This window comes from Thermobia domestica, chromosome 17, assembly GCF_964235325.1.
Source record: "Thermobia domestica chromosome 17, izTheDome1.hap1.1, whole genome shotgun sequence".
NCBI classification, from domain to species: Eukaryota; Metazoa; Arthropoda; class Insecta; order Zygentoma; family Lepismatidae; genus Thermobia; species Thermobia domestica.
Window position 1 is genome coordinate 93338357 of NC_137470.1, and position 25285 is coordinate 93363641.

General features: G+C 36.4%; 1 protein-coding gene across 6 annotated transcripts in view; it reads right to left on the bottom strand.

Moving 5' to 3' along the window:
* The window catches only part of LOC145673891 (uncharacterized), a 286927-nt gene that overhangs the window by 94277 nt on the left and 167365 nt on the right, over nt 1-25285 (bottom strand). The window contains exon 7 of one of the 6 annotated variants that reach the window (XM_081743691.1): nt 14902-23486. The exons of the other annotated variants lie outside the window; for them this stretch is intronic. Within the exon in view, the coding sequence (XP_081599817.1) occupies nt 22897-23486 (590 nt within the window). The 3' untranslated portion in view covers nt 14902-22896. Of the gene's footprint in view, nt 1-14901; nt 23487-25285 lie in introns of those variants that run through there. 6 annotated transcript variants of the gene reach the window in all.

The window sequence follows — 25285 nt, forward strand, 5'->3', positions numbered from 1 at the left end:
AAATATAAAACATGTTAGTCCAATAGTGTTTTAAGTATTACAGTAAAAATTGTATGCTAACCTAAAAAAGTGATTTTTAGGTAAGAAATTTCAAGATATTTATTCTGTGTTTCTTTGATGGTTCGCCATTTTAAAGCCTGTCCGTATTTTGGATCAGAAAATTATGGCAACCCGACACAAACAAAAGTCTACTTCAATTTTACGAAATTTGTAAGCTAAAGCAGATTACTAATGCCGAGATAATACCCGAATATAGCTATCCCTCTGAAATTAGAAAATGGAGAAAGGATTTCAATGTTCTGTTTTCGCCCTCTAAAAACGAAGGCAATGAAGTAAATATCAGAATATTAATCTACCTTCTAGCAACGGTTTGTCTAATATGAAACATTATGCAATCACAATTCGTACATCCAAACATTTCTCCACAGAGTTAGCAATGCTTCGCTGACATTGAGACTATATAGATTCATGTTCTCTTGCATGAAACTACAAATATTGATTGAATTTTACAGACTCCTAAAATTCTGAAAAATATATCCAAATTGTCCAACTTACAAATCTGATAGATGAAAACAACAAAAAGGCATTTAAATTTCATCTTCACCGCGATCCCCGAAATACGAGATAAGTTCTTTTTATATTTTATGCAGGAAAAGTTGAGTTGATTTTGAGTTTAAGGTCTTGTTTAACAGTGAGGATATATGAGACGTGGACCTATTGATTAAGGTGGAATTCAAATCACATGAGCTCCCGCCAGGAATCAAACCCGGGTCTATCACGCTGAAGGCGCGTACGTTAACCGCTTAGCCACGAAGAAGTTCTTATAACTAACTAACTCACTCACTCTTTGGCCTATGGAACCCGGAGGTTCAATGCCGCGTTCTCAAAAGCTCTCCACTGACTTCTATCCTTAGCTAACTGCATCCAGTTTCTACTTTGTATTCCAATCTCTGCGAAATCCAGATTAATATTGTCCTCCCATCTGCGCCTAGGTCTTCCTAATGGTCGTTTTCCGATTTGTCTTTCAGTCAAGACTTTGAAAGCGTTTCTACTTTCTTCCATTCTAGCTACATGACCCGCCCATCTAAGCCTCCTAGACTTGACGACCCTAACAATGTTGGGTAACCCGTATAAATTATGTAGTTCCTCGTTATGAAGTTTCCGCCATTCCCCATTCCCGTTCCTCTTAGGTCCGAATATTCGTTTCAGGATCTTGTTCTCAAATACTTTCAGTCTATGTTCTTCCCTCAGAGTAAGTGACCATGTTTCGCAGCCATACAGAACAACAGGCATGATTATCATTTTGTATATTTTAAGCTTCAAATTCCTCGAAAGAATTCGCGACGACAAGAGATTTTGAACCGAATAGTAACACGAATTACCTGCTTTTAGTCGACATTTAATTTCTCCGTGAATATGATTTTTCTCTGTTAATATTGGTCCTAGATATTTGAAACTATCCACTTTATCGAAAGTATTATTTAATATTTTAACGCATCCATAATTTGCTGTATTCCGGTCCCGACGCACTTCCAAGTATTTAGTTTTCTCTGCATTTATTTCTAAACCCATGTCCCTGCAAGCGTTTAATAAGATCTCTGCATTTCTTTCTATTGTTCTCCTATCATCCCCTATTAAATTTACATCATCAGCATGAAGAAATTCTTATATGCAGGCTAAACTTTCTATTATCATTTTATTTAATTTATTATTATTTTATTTAATAAATGATTCAAACGATTAAAAACAAATGTGCTCATAGGAATATAGGGATGGATTAACAATTATAACTGTCATCAACATAAACCAGGGAAAAACGGGAAGCACAATCAACTCACGGAAAACAATCACGCACTTAATTTTGTCACCTTGAGAGTGAAATTTTTCACGATATCCCTATACATAAAGTCGAATGGGTTTGCTTTACGGTACGTATGAAATAGGTTTGTCCAGTCTTCACAAGCTTTAAGAAATCTTTAAATATATAGAGTGTTCTAAAAACGGCGGCCACGTACCACACGGAACTATTCTACATGTCAAATTGAACCAAAATATATATTTGTATACCTCTCGGGTCCTCGTCTGGAGACGCGAATTGCACTATGTGGCAACGTCGCAGATAAAGAACCATGGATTATATATATCAATCCATCAAATAATTACATCGATTCTTACCAGATGACAGTTAAACTCAATAGACGTTGACACTAGAACAACTTATTACCTTAACAATCGATGTAACTGTTTCATGGATAGGTAGAGCAATGCTAATGGTTCCACGTTAACATGCGATGTTGCCACATAGTGAAATTTTGATTCACCATAACGGCAGAAGGTGGCCCCTGAGGGCATTCCATCACAACATCTTCGCTTTATTTTGACCTGTAGAATAGTACTTTTTGCGGTCTGAGGGCGAAATTTTTATAACACCCGATATATGAAATGAAGTGAAATCTTTGTTTTACGTCCCACGGATATGCCGGCTAAAGGAGACGGTGATGATGAGAGATGAATAAAATGGTGGAATGAAGAAAGTAGGAGGAAACGGGAGAACCCGGAGAAAACCCACGAGCACGGTGTTTGTCCACCACAAAGTCCACACGGCGCGAGCTGGGATCGAACCACGGACCCCAAGCACCGGAGGTGAACACACTACCACTGAGCCACCGCGCCCCATATCCGATATATATATATATATATATATATATATATATATATATATATATATATATATATATATATATATATATATATATATATATTAGGGATGGCGGATATTAAAAATCCGGAATTCGGAAAAATTCCGGAATTCAGAAAAAATCCGGAATTCAGATAAATTCCGACATTCGGAAAAAATCCGGAATTTAGAAAAAATTCGGAATTTTTCCATTTTTACTTTCCGGATTCCGGAAAGTAAAAATACTGGAATTGGCCATCCCTAGCTAGTAGCTGTTAAAAGAGAAACACAATAATGAATATATATACTGTATTAGTTTCTTGTAGTTGGATATGTCTTTATCACTTACGTAGACAATTGCTACTGCAGTTATTTACTGCTTTATGAGGAAGGTCTTATTTTCACACACAAAAAAGTCGCCGGTATGTCTCAAACATTATCGCGTTCCCATCTGCAGCTGCTCCAAAGCACTGCAAACTACTTTTTAACCAGGCGAAAGGCAGTGAAGGAAAATAAATCTCAACAAATATTCTAATAACATTCGCTTATTGTCAACATACCTACAGTGAGCGCAGAAAGTGTTCGTACACCGTGCATACTTTATATTGGAAACAGCTAGCATGAGAACGGGAGGTGGAAAATATATATATAACCAGAATTAAGACTACACATTCATACATTTTATTTCTATATACAAGAGAAAGGGCAAACAAAGACAATCACTGTTTTGTTCAGAAGAAAAGAGAGAATTCCTTTTTTGTAAACGCAAAAAGTCACCGTACACTTATGCTTGAATTAATGCTTATAAAGTATATTACGTTATTTAATATTTTGTGGGATTACCCTGTGCGTTAATGATTGTCTTCGTGGCATTGATTTCACCTGTAGTAGTTCGTAGTTCTGTAGCTTCGGGACTGATTATGTCCCATTCTTCTTGAAAAGCTTTTCTCAGGCCTTCTTTAGTAGAGAAGCTGTGCCTTCTGATTCTTGTCTCCAGAACAGACCATAGATGTTCTATGGGGTTCATGTCTGGGGATTGGGGAGGTGTGCGAAGCTGTTTCAAGGTAGTATAGAGTAGCCACAATCGAGTATTTTCCGCTGTATGTTTGGAGTTGTTGCCTTGCTGAACAATAAATTGTTTTCTGCGCACTAGTATGGAGATTTTCCTTTAATATGTTAATATACACTTTGTGGATCATCACTCCATCGATAAAGTGGAGACGACCCACTCCTGAGGCACTCATACAACCCCAGACAAGCACGGACCCTCCTCCGTGTCTTACTTTAGGGACGAGATTTTGAGGATTCATCAATGTATTCACCTTGCGCCATACCATACGCCTCCCATTGGATTCGATAAGATTAAATTTACTTTCGTCCGAAAATATGATCCTATTCCAGAAAGAAGCCTGATCCCTTATCTTTATAGGGGGCCGCGGTGGCTCAGTGGTAGAGCGTTCACCTCTGGTGCTAGGGGTCTCGGGTTCAAACCCCGCTCCCGCCAAGTGAACTTTGTGGTGGACAAACACCGTGTGCGTGGGTTTTCTCGGGGTTCTCCCGTTTCCTCCCACTTTCTTCATTCCACCATTTCATTCATTACTCATTATCACCGTCTCCTTTAGCCTAACCGGCATAAACGTGGGACGTAAAACTCAAAATTTCATTTCATTTCATTTTCCCTTATCTTTATACTCTTTTTCAAACTTTAGTCTCTTTATACGATTTGTCTTGTTCACCCATAACATTTTCCTGGCTATCCGACCATGATACCAGGCAAATATTCCGCACTGTACTGGCTGATACTTTAACACCGCGTGTTTCCAGATCCGTTGCCAATTGCACAGCACTACTTTTCGGAACCTTTTTTCTTTCCCTAATAATGTAACGTTTATCTTGTTCACTCAACACTCTTGGTCTTCCATTTTTTTTTTTTTTTTCGCACAGTGATAGAAACATTATACATCGCAATTATTGTTTGTACTGTTGAACGAGGCCTGTCTGCAAGGTTTGCTATCTTTCTCAAAGACTTACCTTTCTTATGCAATTTAATAATTACTTTTCTTGTTTCCTCATTTGTTTCTGTTCGGTTGCTTAACATTTTGACAGCCCACCGTGCAGTTTTTTCACTCCTATTCACAACTAAACTCATTCTGTTATTCGTCATGCTATACAGAGGTGTATACTCAGGTGCATACTAGTGAACCCCAGTTGTGGTATCTTTGTTTCGTATTCGTACGTCAGGTGTACGATCTCTTTTTGCTTCTACTCTATACACTTTCTACGGAATTTATTTACTTTCTGACCATTAAACTTGTCTTTGTGGTTCTTTATTGATATATTCATAAAGCTTAGTTTTCATTATTCATATTGTGTGTGTTATTACACTTCTTAAATTTTCTGTTTCCTTTTCGCAGGCATTCTCGTTTCAATAGCATAGGTGTACGAACACTTTCTGCGCTCACTGTATGTACAGTAAATACAAATTTACAATTTTTGACTTTACGAAGTATACAATGTAATTGTTCAATAATTAACATAAGCAGGCATTCATTAATTTATATTAATATAATAATTAATAAAACTAATAAGCGGGTGATTGATGACTCAGTGGTAGAGTTTTCATCTATGGTATTCTAACCCAGGACATGTGGATTTTCGATGGCTAATTTTGTGTTCGAAACTTTTTCCGGTGGTAGGCCTACTCTTGGTTCCCTTTCTTATATTTGTTCCATCATCACTCATTAACGAATTTAGTTTATCAAAACTCTACAGCCATATATTCATTCTGTCCGTCAGTGAAATAAACAGTCTCAAGAACTATCTGATGGATTACCATCAATTTTGGCCACGATGTACAGAGTCAATAGTTAAGAATCGAGTTCCCTGATGAATGTAATATTCAAACCGGAAACAGTACAAATCAACCATTTCCGGTTTTAACGTTAATCATTATATAGTAAATATGGTAATAGATAGCGAGAAGCTGTTTCCAGTAATCGACATATATAACATTCATGTAGATAGAATGTTACCCAATTTGTGCATCTGCTGAAAATAATGAGCTTAGATATTTAGAGAGCATTTTCCGCTTTAGAAAATGCGTGCTTGGTAAAGAATGTAGAGAATTAGCTGAGTCAGGCACGTAGCTAGAATATGGTAATAGGAAGGGGGGGGGGATCTGTCACGAAATACTGTGGTTATTTACCAGGGGCTCAATCATTCTAAACTATTTTATTGGCAACATATATTGGTTCGTTTAGCCAAGATTTCTAATGGAGGGATGATATGAAATACTGTGGTTACACACCAGAGGCTCGATCAATCTAAATATTTTACTGACAACATACCCATATTGATTGGTTAGGACAATAAAATGAGGATATATTAGTAAGTATTTTAATAAGAAGCTATGAAGAAATCTCGAAAAAAAAAATATTAAAAAAGTATTGAAAAAGATATCGTCTTCCGAGGTCATTCGAACGGTGTCGAGAATTTTGCGTCTGGGAAATTTGCGCCCTACCTCAAGAACAGCGAAAATTGCGCCTGCGATGTACCTTCCTCGGGAAGTTTGAGCACTGCGAAATAAAAGAACCTATTGGAGCTTACGCATTTGCTCGGAGGGGCTGACATTACAGCATAAACAATCCTCCCCCCACAACCATGCCATTTGTGATTTATTTTCATTGTGGCTATATAAGGGGAGAATAAACTTCAATATAAGCCAAAAGAACACAACGGATCAACGCAATCACTGCTTCTTCCAGAGATGATTTTGGGGGAACACTGGCCTCCCCAGAGCTCTCAGATTGCCCCCTCGGAGGAGACCAAAATAATACGTCTATATAATAATAAATAGAATAGTACCAGCAGTGACCCCCTCCGGAATACTATGTGTGCACCCCGGAACATTTTTCCTGAAAGAACGACTGAACGCAATTGTGTGTTTGAAGTGTAATTCCAGCAAGTAAACACACTGTACATAGTTTTCTTGATAATATTACTGAACTGATTTTACATTCACTTTACATTTTCTTTTCTATATTTTGTGTCCTAAAAAGCCAAACAACTCGCAAGGATTGTGAACAGAGATATCTGGGTAGAGCCAAACAGCCTTTTGTAGATTAAATTATACTCTTTGATTATATTAATAAATAATTATATATCAGTCATTTATACTTTTATTGTAAATTTTGTAGTATAATGAAAAATTTAATTTGTATGGATTGCTCTTTAGTGAACTAAAATTGTATTTTTTTTCATTTGTTCGGAATATTATAACGGATGGAGTAACTCACTGAGACGATGAGAGGCAAGCCTAGTTCAAGTGTGAGTGGAAGTTACTTTACACAATACAAAAATAAGTTGAATTGTAGGGCGCTAACATCCCAGTGCAAATATATAGCCGGCGCATTTTCCCCTTTTTTTGGGGTAGGGAGCAAACATCCCAGTGCAAATATATTGCGAGCGTATTTTTTCCTATTTTTGTGGTAGGGCGCAAATTTCCCGGGCGCAAAATTCTCGCATTCAAGGAAAATATAATGTCCGTGAAGTTGACAAGCCACTTATGTCAGACTCCAATTTCGACTTTAAACGTCGCTAGTGCTATGTTAGTGTTCGATAGTGACGCAAATCGTTAGTACTCCACAGATAACGTGTGCTTTTTAAATAATGGATATAAGTCTTCTAACTGCATGCCAACACGCCCACTTCTAAGAATCATCTCAAAAATGAGGTTAACCCTTAGAGCAAGTAAGTGCTCATTAGTGCCATTAACATTAGCGTTAATGCCTCCATCGTACGGCCCTTTGAGTAATAATAACATAACGCTCTTTGCTAGAGTCTCAATGCGTCCCTATATTCTCGCGAACATTCTGACATGCCCAAGTTAGTTACTTTTTATTTTTTTTCCAACTATTGTTTATTGCTAGTCTGCAGAGTAGTCCTTATATTAATATGCCATTGTCCTTGATAATCATTGCGTATTTACAAGCAGTTTGTTATTACTGTTAGAAGATATCAAAAAACAACAGATAAAATCTACTACTTAACGGTTCACATTTTTCTTTTACAGTACATAAACGATTAATAATAATAATAATAATAATAAGACTATTCCAGCATAAAAGTTATCAATTGCATCACACTGGCAACAAGCGACGCATATTTTAACTTCATAAATATTCGTTTCTCACGATTTTCTGGAAAACTACGTATGATAACATCTTCATTGTGTCAAGTTGTTTATCTCAGTGTGATATATGTCTTACCTCTGGACAATATCACAGTAAAACAAAAATTAAATATTAGAAGTACATCGTACTTTTGGACTACATCTCATTAACCATGGGAATATTGAGTAGTGTATACTTTAGGATGTAAGTTTCAGCTTAACTTGCATCATACATTCTTAGGATTACAAAAAGGAAATTTGTTCGTTTGCATTTGAACAAAATTCTTAGGATTACAAAAAGATTTTTTTTTTCCGAATTCCGGAATTTTTCCGAATTCTTTTAGGTTCTATATTCGTCCCCCGCTTAAACATATCTTAATCAAGAAAAACCACCCGCTTTTTGGGATTGGAGAAAAATCTAAGACGACTTAGTTGATAAAGTGTTGGTATATTCAACCTAAACCGCTACACCTCTGACAATCTCAATCGCGATTGAGTTAAATTTGGACTCGCGCTCAGGCTCAGTCTGTGGGCTATCTGAGCAGTGCGCGTGTGCAGGGCCATTTGCTAATAAGAGATCTGCTCTAATGCACAATGGTTTTCTTTGTGTAGTTCATGTGTTTTCAATGTAATTTATTGGAGGTTCTACATGAATGAATATTCGTTTGTAGATGTTGTGACAAACATACTTGAATTATTCATGCCTTCATAAGCTACAAGAATGCCGAACGACAATTTCAAGTGTAACTTTAAAGACTCTTATAGAAGCGAATTTACGTATGTTAGCCAGGGCAGAACTCAGTTTGAAGCAAAACGTACTCTGGAAAACTCAGTTTCGTTTGAAAAGTAGACTGCAGAGAAGCAAACTGGACCCCACCTGATTTTTTTATATGTTTTGTAAATTAGACCTCGAAGAACACGAATCTGAAGGAATTTGACATTCCGAATTTCGGAACTCGAGCTGTTCGAACATAAAGTGACCACGACTCGAGATAATCGAACATTGTTTCTGCTTTCAAAAGGACAAACAGTTTCGGTTTCGAAAACCGCAAATGTTACAAAAATTCGACAGCACTAGTCTTAACATCTTCGACGAAACTAATAATTTGTGATTTCGTGTTTGAAATGAAGAAAGTCGCCTATTCTTAAGAGTTTATATAGTCTGCAGATAATTAAAAGTAGCTCAAAAAGAAGCGTATGGACCAATTTGAAATTTTGGAAGCGAGGAGACACAAAAAAATCGCCTAATTCGCTACTTGTAGCCCAACCTGGCAAAACTGAAAACACTGATATACTGAACATTGTACTTGTTCAGATGATTTCTATATTGAACTAGCATATATTATGCGCTTCGCTGCGTTGAAATAAATAATTTAACTTGTAGTCTGTCACCAATTTCCGAAGATCATATAATACAATGTTGTAGATTGATAATAACTTACATTTTATGCTGAAGCATGATTTCTCCCTTCCCCAATCCCGCAAGTTGTATGGCTGAATTTGGATCTATGCTGTATCGTAGGTATCAATGTTCATCTTGGTGACCCCGAAAATTATAGACTCAACACTGATATTGTTCATTTTCGACCATTTTAATATATGTCCTCATCCCCAAGTGTCGGGGCTGAAAATGGATTTAAACAGCATCAGAAGTGTTACTGTTCATCTCCGCGACCGCAAGAACTATAGATTCAACACTAATATCGGTCATTTTTGACCATTTATATATGTATATACATATTTCCCCCTCCCCATGTTGCGGGCCATGTCATCGGAAGTGTCACCGTTCATCTCAGCGACACCAAAAAATGTGGATTCAGCACTAATATCGGTCATTTTCGATCATTTTATATATATGGTGATCAGAAAAATGGAAACACCTGAACGAAATTGCAACTTACCAGATTAATATGGTGTCGGGCCACCTTTCGCCTTCAGAACAGCCTTGATGCGACGTGGGATGGAGGCATAGAAGTCGTGAATGGTAGCAAGTGGAATTTTACACCATTTCTCGTGCAGGGCATCGGTCAGTTCTATGAGAGAGGATGGAGGTGGAAATCGTCGCCGGAGTAGTGTTTCCAAGACGGACCACAGATGTTCAATTATGTTGAGATCTGGGGATTGGGCGGGCCAGTGGAGGTGTTGAACTTCATCCCGATGTTCCTCAAACTACGCTGCAACAACGCCAGCTGTGTGAATGGGTGCATTATCATCCTGGAAGACGGCGACATTGTCCGGGAACAACACCCGGACCACAGGATGCAAGTGGTCTCCTAAAATTGCGACATAGTCGTTGGCAGTGATTCGTCCGCTAAGTGTGACCACAGGACCCAATGAAAACCATGATATGGCGACCCACAGCATCACCGAGCTGCCGCCATGTTCCATAGTTGGGCGGAGACACTGCAGATCATAAGCTTCTTTGGGCGTTCTCCACACATAAACACGGCCCGTGGTTGGGAATAGGGTGAAGGATGACTCATCCGACCATATCATACGTTTCCAGTCCTCAACGGTCCAAGTTGCATGGTCGCGGCACCATTTGCGGCGTGCGAAAGCGTTATGGTCCCTGATGAGCGGTTTGGTCCGTGCAACACGACCCCGTAAGTTCATGTCATGTAATTCGCGGCGGACTGTGATTGTCGAAACAGGGTGGGGGAGGTGCTGATTGAGTTCCTCCGTCACTTGCTCCGCAGTGGCACGACAGTTCTGCGTGACAATGCGCTTTAATACCCGGCGTGACCTGTCACTCATGATTTTCTTCCGCCCACTGTTCCGCTTCCCCGATGTGGTTTTCCCGTGTGTTGTGTAGGCCGTTATCACCTTCGATACTGTCCCACGCGACACACCTAACACAGTAGCCACTGTCGTCACACTCACTCCACATAATCGCGCACCAACAATTTGCCCTCTTTGAAAATCTGAGAGGTCTCCCATTTTACACTACCTCCGTCTGCTGCAGCCACTGGACACTGCTGTTCCACTGCGCCTGACGTAGTATGGAGACCGACCTAACACACCACCACCAACGGTCCGTTACATATATATATATATATAAAATCCCTCCCCCAAGTGGCGGGGCTGATTGTGGATTTAAACCGAATCGGAAATGTCACTGTTGATCTAAATGATCTCGAAAACTATGGATTAGACACTAATATTGGTAATTTACGATCATTATTATATATAGCACCCCCTCCCCTCCTGCGTGTTGCGGCACACGGCATCACTGTTAATCTCAGCTACTCCTAAAACTTTGAATTCGACATTAATATTAGTCATTTTCGATCACTTTTAAAGGTTTACCCCTCCCCCTACGTTGTACCCAACCCTCCCCAACTATCAGGACTGAACTTGGATTGAAACAGCATCAGAATCGTCACTGTTTCTCTCATCGACCCCGAAAACTACTGATTCAACACTAATATCGGTCAATTTTGATCATTTTTAAATTTCTCTCCCCCTCCCCTACGTTGCGTAATCAAAGTGAATAGCCTAAGTAATCCCTGCTCCTTAACTCATGTATGTTGAAAATTTGATTGAGATCGGTCGGATAGTTCAAGAGTTATTAAGTTACAAAAATAGTCATTTTCAGTCTTATATAAATTGATTTTTATATATATTCCCCTCCTTCTCCATCCCTTCTGTTGCTCCGTCAAATTTAAATCATAAAAACGATCGCAGGCCTGAACCTGATCTACGTTGAAAATTTGATGAAGATGTGTCGAATGGTTCAGGAGTTGTTTTATTTATTTTTATACCCCCTCTCCCTCCCCACACCCCTCAGTTCTACCATCGAAGTGAATAGCCTAAAACCAGCCCAGCCTGAAACCTCATCCAGGTTACAAATTTGATCGAGATCGGTCGGGCGGTTCAGAAGATTTAGAGTCACAAACATAGGGATTTTCAATTTTATACGAGACGTAGGGAGATAAAGTACTAGTACCAGTAACGTGCCGAATGCGAACGGTTTGCCGGCACGTGCGAATAAAGTAACTGAAAATTCTTGTTCTCGTTGCTGACTATTTGTAACTGACAATGAGTGATGTGATATAATCTTGGAACATTCTTCTTGCAGGGAAAGTTCGGGAGAAAAGCACTTGCTTGCAGAGAAACTAAGAGTGACATTTGAAGGACCAATTCATGCTGACTACAACAAGCTAATAAAATTCATGTACGGTTGAGAACTGTTCGAGAAATTAAACTTGGAAGTTTATATGAAAAAAATTATTCACAATACAACATATTGGATCATATTAATCTAGGATGACTGATAAGCACTTTTATAAAATAAACTGTAATACTTTTTTGGTTAAAACACTGATGATTATAAATTTAGTTCAACTATTTATTTCGTCACATCACGGAACACAACTAGAGGTGTGATTAAAAATGCTTAGAGCGACGCCATGATCAAATATGGTTTTAGCTGCTGTGCGAAAACCATACATGCACATATACCTGCACTTCAACGCACACTTGAGAGCAATACACTAATTTTTAGAGGCTCAGTACAAAACATAGCAGGATACATATTAACTGCCTTATTTCGTGTCGAAAGTAGGAAATAGTATACGAGATTTTTTTTATAAGTTAGAGACACTCATATGTACAGCACAAATTATAATAATTATATTTAGTTGCTATACAGTTGCTATACACTATTCAGATTGTACAACTATAATAACAATAAAGCCCCTCCCAGTAAATCTGCTTCTGCCTCTGTGTACTAGGCCTCTGCGTATGTCTCTGGTATTCTGTGAACAGAATTTGAAGACACTTTTAAGTTTTTAGTTTTCCCTACTTAATTTTCCTTTAATTTGATCTCTTAAGAACCATATGGCTATATTAAAAGAAACATCTAGGCACGTCTGACGAGACTCTTCCGTTTTAATTATTTAAAATTGTTTCTGGCAATGATCAGTTTATTTTCAGCTCAGTAGTGGACCTTGATTATCCCACTATCACATTAAACGGAAGTATCTTCCCCTCTTCCTATATACTCATTTTTAACATTCCAAGTTCCAACTACGTAGCAATCGTGGAACAGTGACCATGAACAATTAGGAGATATAATAAACCGTGTAGCTGTTCGTAAACACACGAATGCCACCTCAATGAATACATTGCAGACAGAGCGAACGATGCAATCCGTCGCAGCGTAACAGACTGGCTTTCTATTCAAGGGCGACGAAAATATCCTTGGTGACAAGCTGGAAACTAGATGTGAGCAATATAAGGAAAAAGTCGTTGAGAACATGAAGACTCGCTTTTCGGAGAATTCGTGCAAGATGAAAATTTCACGAAAAGCTAAAAGAAAAAGGATTGCAACCAAATTTACAGATCCTTGCACATCCTATAGTATGTGTTAAGATAATTTTATGCTCGAATACGGAATTCTTCCTTGACTTCCTCGTTCTCTTCCTTCGAAGAATCCCTTTCTCCACCATGATACAAACCCTGCCAAACAGTGTATCTTTCCTATTTTGTCAAATCTGATTTAAAAATAAATAAATAAATAAATAAATAAATAAATAAACTGCTTCTGCTTGTAGGAACCGCACTTTAAAGCGACCAGTTTTCACAATGAATTCAATATTGACTTCGGAACAGTGTAGGCTGTCTGCTCCACATGTTAATGCTTTAGTGAAACTTTCTATTGAAGGCTCAAATGTCCCAGGCGTACGGCAAGGAATTCAGGACGAAAAAGATTTATTTGACCTTGTAGTAAATAGAGCATATGAAGAATGGTTAAAACGGTCAAAAAGAAATGTGTGGCATTAATAGTATAAATTATAGTGTGGAAAATAGTGTATAAGCAACGTAATGCAAAAACAAAATTAAGAAATTTAGTAAAAAAAAAATTAACATTATTTATAATGTTAATGAACGAAGTATGACTCCCACAAAGTGCCTGAATATTTCTTCAAGAAACTATCTATTAATCAAGACAAATATATTTCTATTCAGTGTGGAGTACAACCTGCTGAAATAAGGGGTATATTAGAACTCAAGATCAGGCGAGTCCATTTTTCCTTTGTTTTGTTTTATATGTAGCAGAAAATTATGGTTTTAAACTTGGTTTTCTATTTGTGTTAATCTGAAATTTTGTTATTTTAATGTTTTAATGTACGGAAATATTTCAATTACAGCGTGTAACTTCTTTTTAACACATTGAGGAACATAAATGAACATTGCAATAGTAGGGAGAGGAGCATTAACCAGTTATTTTCGCTAATAGTAACAAAATACATTGCTTTCTTTGAATTGAGCACCCCCTCTTAGTTCAACCACACTTCCCCCTCCTGCAGTTGATACGGGGTATATGTCTCATCTTTGCACAATTTTTTTACCCACTAGATGCTAACACAATACAGAATTTACTTTACATTTTAATAATAATAATAATAATACAGAATATATTCCTTACATGAAGGTAGTATTTAAGGAATAAAGTTTGTTTCTTATTCACACAGCAGCTATATATGGTATGATGGTAAAGTCATTTTTGTAATAGTCAAATTGGCTACACGATATAATGTTGAAGGAGGTCAAACTGAGTCGACAAGTGTTTGTTCCATCTTGATACGATACTTAGATGCGTCTACATTACATTTTTTATCTCAATGTGATTAATGTTTTTCTGGATGATGCTAATGGCTAGATGACATGCAAAAAGAAAACATTTGCCTTTTCTTAACGAACCGAAGTTTGGAACAAGAACTTTCTATGTTGTTTATAAATATATTGCCAAACCGTGTAATGTTCATCCCTGATTTTGGACTTCGGCAGAGTAGTTTTGCTTGCATAAATAACAAGGATAAGCAACATAAACCCTTCAATGGATTGATCTATAACCATTGTATAACCAGAGTGGTCAGAAAATACTGATTTCCACGTACATATTTTCCATAAGTATCAATGCTGAGCACTATGGGTTTCTTTTCGACCAGTTCTGCCCGAAATAGGTGAAGCCTCACACTATTATCCTCAGATTTTCTTCCCCCAATCTTTCCTTTTAGATTCTTATTTTGTTTCACAAAATACATACAACTTAAGTTCTTCACAACAAATTTAATAAATACATATATACACAAATTTACAAAATCTGAATTAGAAAGAACTTTAATACAATTTAATGAAGCAGTAGTATGTAACTGAATTAGTGAGAAGTAATGTAGAACTAATTTATATTATCTTATTGAAATACTAATAACACTACTACGATAACATAGGGCTTCGAGAAACCGACAAAGTTTACTATTTGTAAGCAATAAAAGTTCATTAATTCAATCACATTATATCTTCTTCATACCTAAAGCAAGAATTCTTACTATGCTGCTAAAACTAATAAGTAATAGAAATAAAATATGAGGCAAACAAAAGTCACAAAAGAAAGAAAGAGGCTAGTTTTATTACACTTGGTCAAAAGAAAAATTTCTTCATGGCAGAATTGGATGTATCACGATTATACAATTTAATTGCTTTTCTTACTCTAATATACAGTAACTAGTATATATATTTGGAAAAAAACACAATATTTTCCTTTAAACTGATCAATTAACCAAGCATGTTGAATATACATTAAATATACAGTTTTAAATATGAAATTTAAAAAGTATGTATTCTATTTAAAATACACAAATCAATCTTTAGCGACTACATAAGGAAACTTATAATAATAAGCAACACAAGTTTTATCCCTTAAGATTCAGACCTTCAGGATGAACGACTATACGTAAGGCTTAGTCTGAAATTTCAGTGTAATGTTCTACTCCTTGATGGTAGTAAAAAACGTTAAAGAGGAAAACAGTTATTTATAAAGCCTCTACAGTTTGATATATCTTTTATACATAAGTTAAACAAAAAGTAGTGGCAACACTGTTTACACATACGAGAGCTATCTCGCACTACAAAAGTTCCGTAGCTGATAAGGGAATGTGAGATGATGAAATATGGCGCCTGGTAAAGACTGTGTGTTATTCAGTCAACAGTACCAGTGCAGTAGAAAGGAAAGTAAAGCGGCAGAACAATGTATTTCGAGAAGATGATCAACGCAATGTGGGTGGATCAAGACTGAGGTGTCATGCAGGCGCGGTGCACAACAATGTTTTCTCGTAACTATGTTTTAGTCAAAATGACAGAACCACTTTACGGAAAGCACTACGAAACAAGAGAAGCCATCATCCGTGTCATATAGCGGTCTCTGCGAGACATAGACAAAGACTGACGCATTGAATTTGTACGATGCCTTCTGCACGTGTGGCTGGAGGTGGTATAGACAAAAGGCGATTACATTGAAGTAATGTAACAGATGTTTATCCATGCATAAACCCAGGTAGGAATTATAAACAACGTTGTCATTATTATCCATCCAGCTTTTGTATTATACGTCCCCTATGCTAAAGGATCTATGAAAATTTAATTGAATGATGTTTACATCGTTACCGAAACCTGGAAACAGGTTCGTCCGAAGAACACTTCCGCATAATCCATATACTGCGAACTGCTCTAAATCTTAATTCTGCTGCAAAAGTGAAAACTCCTTATTGAGTAACGCAAACTAAAAATCTTCAACATGGTGAACACAAGGCTTTTCTTCTGGATTTTGTCGGAGAAAACATGCTTTGATACACTTTCATTGATTTGTGGGTGAAATTGAAGGACTTACTTGAATCGGTATGTCTTGTTGAGACGGAATCAAATAGAAACACTCTGGTTTCTTCTATCAAGCAATTTAACACTATTGCTATTACTGCTACATTGTCATAATACTTTTGAAATAATCTGAACAGCAAATAACTCGGACTCAGACTTCTATGACCTATAAACTTTGAAAGTATGCATGCACTTATGAAATAAGAAATGGCAAAATACAACATAAAAAACACGCGCATTTAGAGCTAAAGGAGTGGGGAGATCTAATTCAATCAATACTACAATAATATATTAATGAAAGACTTAGAACTACTTACATTCGAGAGTCATCCTCATTCCTACAAGAAAATGCTGAAATGACGCTACTGCCAGAAACTACGCAACTTCACACTACTAGCCCTTTCGAGACAGGGTCATTTCTGGAGTTTTCGTAGACTTTCAGTTAATGAATTATAACTCAAAGACTGTTCACACAATCGATATGGTTGAGACCTTGTTTTTTTAGAAGAATGTGGCACTCTTATGGCATAAGTTTAATTGCAATGTTGCCAACGGGAGGGAAATATAGGGGGTAAAAATTCACAAAAAATCCCTAATCGAATTTTAAGATTTTTGGACCACTGTTGCCACATGGATCCAAATTACCTAAAAAAAAATTCTTTGGTGTGTCGACAAGGCACAGTGAAACCGTAGGCTGCCATACAAAGCCAAAGAAAAATATCTCTGATCGTACACAGGAAATTTTGACACTTTTCCCGCCTCAGAAGCAAAAATCAACAGCTACGTAGGTGCTCCAGCTTCACTAATTATCCTATTGAAACTTTAGGTGGTGCATTGTGTTGGCGAAGGACGAGGCTTTCAGATACTAGTAAGTTTGCTCCAATGTAGCCAACAATAGGGAAATTACAGAGAGAAAAGTGGGATATTTTCCGAATATTTCACTTAAAATTGGGAATTAAAATTTTCTGTGGCTGGCTGTTACCAACAGACGCAATCTATCTTAAAATAAACTTTGGTACCGCAATAATATATCCTAGAAGTATAATGACGATAAGTAATAAACTGAACATGTCATTTTAAAAAATCTCATTCTACCTATGAAAATCACAATTATCTTTCCACTTAGAGAACAAGGTCTACTGTAAACCTTAACTGTACTTTCCACAACTATCCAAGTGAAACTTTCTATGGTGCGTTGTGTAGGCCAAAGACGAGGCTTCTAGATACTAATACGTTTGTTCCAATGTAGTCAACAAGATGGAAATTATAGAGGGAAAACAACTAGAGGGGAAAAAGGGATACTTTCCGAATTTTCCCCCTAAAGTAGGGAATTAAAATTTTCTATGGCTAGAAACACTACTACCAGACACAAACTATCTTAAAATAAACTTTGGTAAAGCACTAATATATCCTACAAGTATCATATCGATATCTACGAACAAAAACTTTTGTAATTTTAAAAGAAATATATATTGTGGTAAACAGAAAGTGAAAAAAGATTAAGGTTTAGAATTTAAATTCTAATTTTTCGTGCGCCCCCTAATTACCCAATTGTAACGATCTGTGCTTGCTTTTGTTCAGTAAGGACTAATGTTTGACTGGCGTAGGTTGACTTGCGTTTGTACGTATAACTACAGATTTAAAAACATAAATTTCGAAAATTTCCAATTTTTGACCGAAAAAAGAAAACTTTCAATTTCCCTAATTGGCAACACTGATTTTGGTCTAAAATTGGTCTAAAATTGATTTGGTTGCAAATTGGTCTAAAAAATTAGGTACCTATATGAGATATATACCTGCCAAGTCCTAAGTAGATTTCTCAAAAACGAAGGAAACTATACTGAAGAAACTAAAAGAGAATTCGAAAATTCTCGAATTTCTTTTTATTTTGGGGTCAAATTTGAGAAAGAATTCGACACACAGGAAAAAAAAAATACCATCAAGATAAACTATGGTCCAACCGGCACAGAAAAAATCATCCTGATATCTTAGTGTTCACACAGCAGAGGATTAAGAAGGTAGCACAGCCGTGTGTGTCACTTTTCCGGCCCTGTCTCGAAAGGGCTAAAGAATCTGACTTTAGATATTTTGAAACTATACTCAGGAATCTCGCGTTCTGTGACAAAAATTGCTACGTTTGTCAAATATCCTGCACACTCGAAATTTTCCGTACATTCAATGTGAAAGAAAATAGACTGATCTTACTGTAAGTACCAGTGATTTCAGAAGGTGGCCCGGGAGTAAGTTCTCCAGGCGTCATATAAGCGATAGTGTTCAGTGTACATCACCAGTATTTTCGCAGTACTACTTTCAGTTTTCATGTATTTGAAGTCTTCTGATGTGGATGGAAATATTTTCCACCAATACCCAATAAAGAAACTGGACTTGAGGTATCTTTGCAGGGGAGGAGAAAGAGAAAGAGGCTCAGGGTGGCAAACCGTGTGATGTCAGCTACTTTCATTCCCTCACACTGTACAGCATTCCTTCAAATCTTGTTGCACAAGGCCAAATATTTCTAAGAAAGAAGTGCCAAATAACTTCGTTGCCAACATTGGCAAATATATTTTCGAGTATTAAGTGAAATTAACAAAAAATATGACCAATTTTATATCACTTCGGGACCAAACATAACCTAAAGTTAAATCTAGATTAAATATACATTTATGTTAACAGTAGTAACTATATTTTCGTGCTCACAAGAGTCGAATGTGTTTATATTTAATTAGACATGCAAGAACGCAAAGATAAAAGTATGACATGTTACGGAAACCCGAGCCTTACTGAGATCACGAAGAAATACTGTACTTTCAAGACTGCTTCAAATCACTCTAAAAAATGTTAAGAGAGGTAACTTTTGATGCCGAAAGTACAAATAAAACTATTCGTATTCCTATATTACGTAATTCCTTTAACTTACTCTTCATTACCACAATTATATATGAATACTTGGAAGTCAAACAGGATATTAGATTGGAAGCCTTATGCTCAGAAAGGTGTACAAATTAATACCTTCGAAGTCATTAAAAAAAGAAAAATAATGCTCCTTTACGGGCTGGAAGTGCAGCCCTCTATAAAATTCAAAAACTATTTTGGGATGCCGATAACGTAATAAAGCAGTGAACAAGATGCCCTCTAAATAACAGTAATGAACTTCAAAAATGTATCAAGAATGCTGATAAAACGGAAGAAAGTATACGTTCTCGGTACAGATAGTGTAACAACAAAACGTTTTCATCAAAAGTTTGCATTTTTCTGATTCAGAACATGGCAACTAACACCAAAAACTGTTAAAGGCCAGGAACCTCAAGCAGCTGTAGAACTAAATTTCGCTTGAATGTAACAGCAGGTTACATCGTGTCACGTTGAGAAGGAACATATGGAAAAAGGCGTAGGTTTAGTATCCGTTCAATGTAAAAGTTTCCATAAAATGTATATGTATCAACATAATCAAATTCTACACAAATTGCATTCTCATAGAATCAGGTCAACGTTCGACCTTTTATTTCGAAGCTGAATATTATTGCTTTAGACAAATTTATGCATGTATGGTTGGATATAAAGAACGGTAACTTAGTTCTTGATAGCGGGAGTTTCATTTAGTTTTAGAGCGACGCCTTCTGTCATCACGGATTTGTATGTGTGGGGGTGGGGGGGTTAGTAACTACTCTAGAAGAACATTGTCCTACAAACTATAGTAGGAAGGAAACTAATATAAAAGGAGGAAAGAACAGAACATAGAGGAACGTATGCTTGACGAAAAGCTTTAGCGCTGGCCGATGGGTTACTCGTGCTAATAAAATGATAATAAAGCACACATCATCAAAATTGATGTACAGAAATCTTATGGCAAAAGCCTTTCACAACTGTGACTGTAAGCAGAACTACTTGGAGTGAGCTCTTACTTATGTTTTTATTTAATGTCTATTTATATATAACTTGTAAATCGTATTTGAAGAAATTCTGTTATTTTATGATATTTCGTAAAGAAGTATTTAATTAATAGTCTCAACGTATGGCGAAAATACTTTCTCAGAAAAAAATCCATAAGGGGTAACCTGGATCCACTTTTGGGGGTGAGTTTTCGCAAATGTCTTATAATTTTGTTCGTATTTCACAAATAACTGTTTCAGTAATAATTGCAGCATAACGTACTTTAGTTTAAGAAATTGGAGGGACAAAATTTAGTGTGATGGCTCGTGTCTCTTATTTAAGGACATCTATGGTAAAGTGTGTTAAAACCGAGGGAAATATGGACTACAACTCGAATCAGTTCTGTCTAGGTGATAGACTCGGGTTTGCTTACGGTTCGAAATAGTGTGTGGAAGGAAACTACAATTTATCAGGCGGGCCAAAAAGAGATTATATATTCGCGTAGAAACTAGATAGGTCATTACATAATGTTAAAACCGTATCATGCAAAGGAAGAAATGTACCAACTTACGTTTCAGACTGGAAAATTCTTATGCAAGTTACTCACCAGTTCTGATTGCATTACCAAGTATTTTAATTTGCTTATATATATAACCTGCTTGATACAAATTTTAATGTATTAAATGAAGACAGGGAGTTTCAAGAATTTATATACTCAAATATCATCAATTTTTCTCGTGACCATAATATTCGGATTCTGGACTGCGGCTAGTTCATACAAAGTAACGAAAACTAAACATTTTTAAAAATTTTATTTGTTTTGTGAACATACTTTCTAAAAAGCTACGGCGTTAATTTGTACACCTCATGACTAGTAACAATTATTCTTCGCCCCCGTATCATGACTACGTTCAACACAGTCTTTGTTTTTCAGTTTCTATAAAATGAAAGGCAACTGTACTAATTCTACATGCAAGGATTTCTCCACAGCCTACAAAACCACAAGTCTCTCCAAGATAACCACACGCACTGACGGATATAAAGGTTCTGTTCCTTCCACGAAAGCAATATTATCGGTTTTCTCTACCCGTAAACATTTTTACTGTCCTTGGTGGTTTCTTTTCGACAATACATTCCCCTCCAAAAAACACAAAAGGCACTGAATTCTGTCAAAGCTATTTTAATATGCTTTCAGGAATAGCCAGAACTTCCATATCCGGTTAAGAAAGAATACCAATACGTAATTACCAACAAATCCAACAAACTCCTTATAAACAAAATAAATACGTAAAACTGATGTAACGACTTATACATGAATTTATTTAAATATGAGTACCGATAATTCTTCAGTTTGTTGAGAAAAAACTACAAAAACATTTTTTTTTAAAAAGAAATAGTTATTTTGATTTGAAAATGGCGAGGTTAGTTCATTACCGATACGTACATTATTTTATTATTTGGTGTGTATAAGTGTCCCTTCGATTTGTTATTCTCCATGGTGAATTATCTACACAATGTGGCTGTTTATGCACTCTAAGCTGTAACCAATTTAGAACACTCACAAGATGTTCTAAATATCACATGTGAACTAATTGTCCAGATGGCTTTGAATATTACCCTAAACTGAGTTTCAAAAATTTGACCAAAATGTTGCATTTTCTCACCAGATGGACGGGCTTAACCCTACAATGATTAATTGGAGAAAAATGCAAGTGGTACCTGGTTTGAGATTTTCTTGATGTTCAATATTTGCAGTAAATATTTTCGAAAGCTAAATATGAAAGTTACAGTGCTAAAACAAGATGCATCTCAAAAGTATTATTTGTCAATATGTTTAACATTATTAGGTTTGATAATTTCTAAAGTAATTGTTCAGTTGACTTCAGAAGGATATAAGCATCTTTCCAAGTATGACGAATCTTCAGCAACTACGGCAACTGGACAATTGGTCTATACCTACATACTACTACTTCTTTTTTAAAAAAGCTAAAATCTTATTTTATTCATCTAAGCAAAACTATAAATTCATACAAGTGATTTCGACCTATTAGATTACCAATTTTAATAATTACAATAACTATTACATAAAAGATTACTTAGAAACTACCAATGAAAAAATAAATAATAGTGTATCTTCATTCTGTTGAGATAAACATCAGTCAAATGTACACATATTTTGTTATAAAAATAGTTATCGTTTAGGATAATAAAGACATTAACAGAGCTGAAGAAACACATTGCTGTAAGAGTGAACACAAAATTTAAACACCTTTCTTTATTTTGAGAAATCAAAGACTTACATTTTCTCTATTTTATGATTACAAATACTCTTTACGAACTTCTTCAAAAATAAAATAATAAATCTGAACGAGGCACTACAGTTTTACAACTATATATTTACCAACTAGCTGCATTGCCCTATGGCTTGTTCAGAGTTTATATTTTATTATCGAAGAAGTCACGAAGGTAATAAATTCTACAGTAATTTTTCTACATTAAACTTTTTTTTTTTTTTAACAGATTAACCCATGTACATCGATCCCACACCACCACTGCTGTGAAAATTTATCATATCACAATTCACTGTTTGGGATACCAATGGCTTGTTAAATTGATGAGAATTCGACATCTCTGTTGAAAAATACTGACTGGTGTTGGTCTCGCACATAAGGGTTGGTGGATTTGGTGCTTGTATGCAGGTAACATTATGTTCCATAGAATTATGAACCGCATTTGGCTGTTGTTCGTTTGTTACTGGCTCGACTAACACACCTTGTGCCTGATTAGATCCTTTCCGAGATTTCGTACTTGTTCTTGTAATTGGGTAACCTCTTTTTCTATATTCCAACCAAAGGGTTCGGTTGTTAACACCATACAGTTTGGCCGCTCTACAAAATCCCATTCCTCCTCGAACGGCTTCCAAAGCTTGTAAAAAGTTTTCATCTGTTTGTGTATTGATTCTCTTTTTTCGCACAGTGGTTGGTGACTTCGCATTTAAGCATGACTCAGACATAGTGTCACAACTTGCTCCAGAACTAAATATTGTATGGCTTGTGTGTATTTGCGTGGCTGCATCCTTTGGAATTCCTTGCTCGAACGCCCACTGAAGTCCTAAGGAAGGAGAATGTCTATTAGGGCTGATACTCATAACACTTGCACGTCAACATATCTTAACAGTTTCTCTATGCCAACATCTCATCATTGACTCCGATGTCACTGCACTGCCCTAATGCTGCAGCGTAACTAGGTAAATAATTACCTGATAACGACTTAGTTGACATGCAAGTTACTACATACATACAAATTTCCATTCTTGAAGATTTAGAAATACATAGTTTAATACTCAAAGAACAGCGCTGTATACCAGGGTGGTCCATTTTTTAAATTTTATTTTCGATTATAGGTAGTGCGAAAAAGGTGACACTGATGGCACAGTGTTTACACATAAAAGAGCCTATCCGGTTGCAATGGAACAGACTTTGCGGGAGATGGCTGAAATTCAGCTTAAATGTAGAAGAGACTATGTAGATTATATATTCCAAAAGCAAATTGTCCTCAAATGAATGAAACATAGTCCAAAAAAGCAGGAAACATTAATATAAATGAAAAACAAATAATTCCTCCACTTATCTCAAAAACTAAAAGAGGGAGATGGCTTAAATCCAGCTTAAATATAGAACGGACTACGTAGATTCCATATTCAAAAAAGATACTGCCATAAAATGGATGGAATATAGTAAAAAAATCACGAAACATTAAAGCCAATGGAAAGTCAATAAAAATGACATCATCCACATATCACAAAAAGTATAAGGAGATGGCTAATTGAAAGCTTATTGCAAAGACATAATGAAGAGTTTAAAAACGATATATAGAACGTAAGGTAAATATGGATAGAACATTGTCAAAAGTCAAGTTGTTTGAGTAAAATCAATAATAATGATAAAGTATATGAATCTTCTTCGAATTACCCAGGGCGCCCCACGCGGAGGTTACGTGCTTGAAATATCTCAGATCTGGATTTGGAATCTCCAGACTCGTTTTAGCACGCAACATGACTACTGACCTGATCAAGTGACAGCCTGGTCATTATGGCGAACGGGATAGGCCCTTTGAGATTTTTAAGTCAACTCCATGATTTTCGGAAAATGCCTTGAAGTTTCGCTAAAACGCTTATTTTTTTAATTTTTTCAACCATATGTTGCATTTATTTATTTTGTTTAGCTATACGTGCATGTACATCCACGTTTAGTATTCTAAATACATAATAATCTTTGATCAAGTATTATTTAGATGCTATGTGAATTCTAAATTAGCTGATATTTTTATCATCTCATAGCGTACAAATAGGCAACATCTGTAAGTTTTGTTTCGATCTCCCGCCTGTTTCTTTCTTTTGTCTGTGTGTTCTTTACAATTACTCACTTATGCGTAAATGTGTCATATTTTTAGACGTCGCGCAGCACGCTACCATGACAAACCTGGACGTGAAGGTAAGTGTGGTACGGTGTGGAGCGCAGTGTTGCCAACTGTGGGGACATTTATATTATTTATACACATTCTGGGCGTAACTGGCATCTAAGGCATTAAGCCCATCACGTATGAAGAATGACAGCACACTATCAGAGGAAGGAAGGAAGGACGGTAGGTGGCGGCCAGGGATCTGTACGGTACGTACCATCCCGGCATTTGCATCGTGTGAATAAGAAAAATTCGGATATTTAGACATTTTTGCTAACCGTACAGACAATTTCGTGAATGGAAGAAAACGTAGGAATAAAAAATATAGTCAGAAGTAAAATTCAGTTAACTGACATACTGGTAATATTAATTTGTCAGTGTCACCATGCTTCACACTATCATGAGAAATTGTAATTTATCTCTGTTACCAACACTGATTTTAATCGACT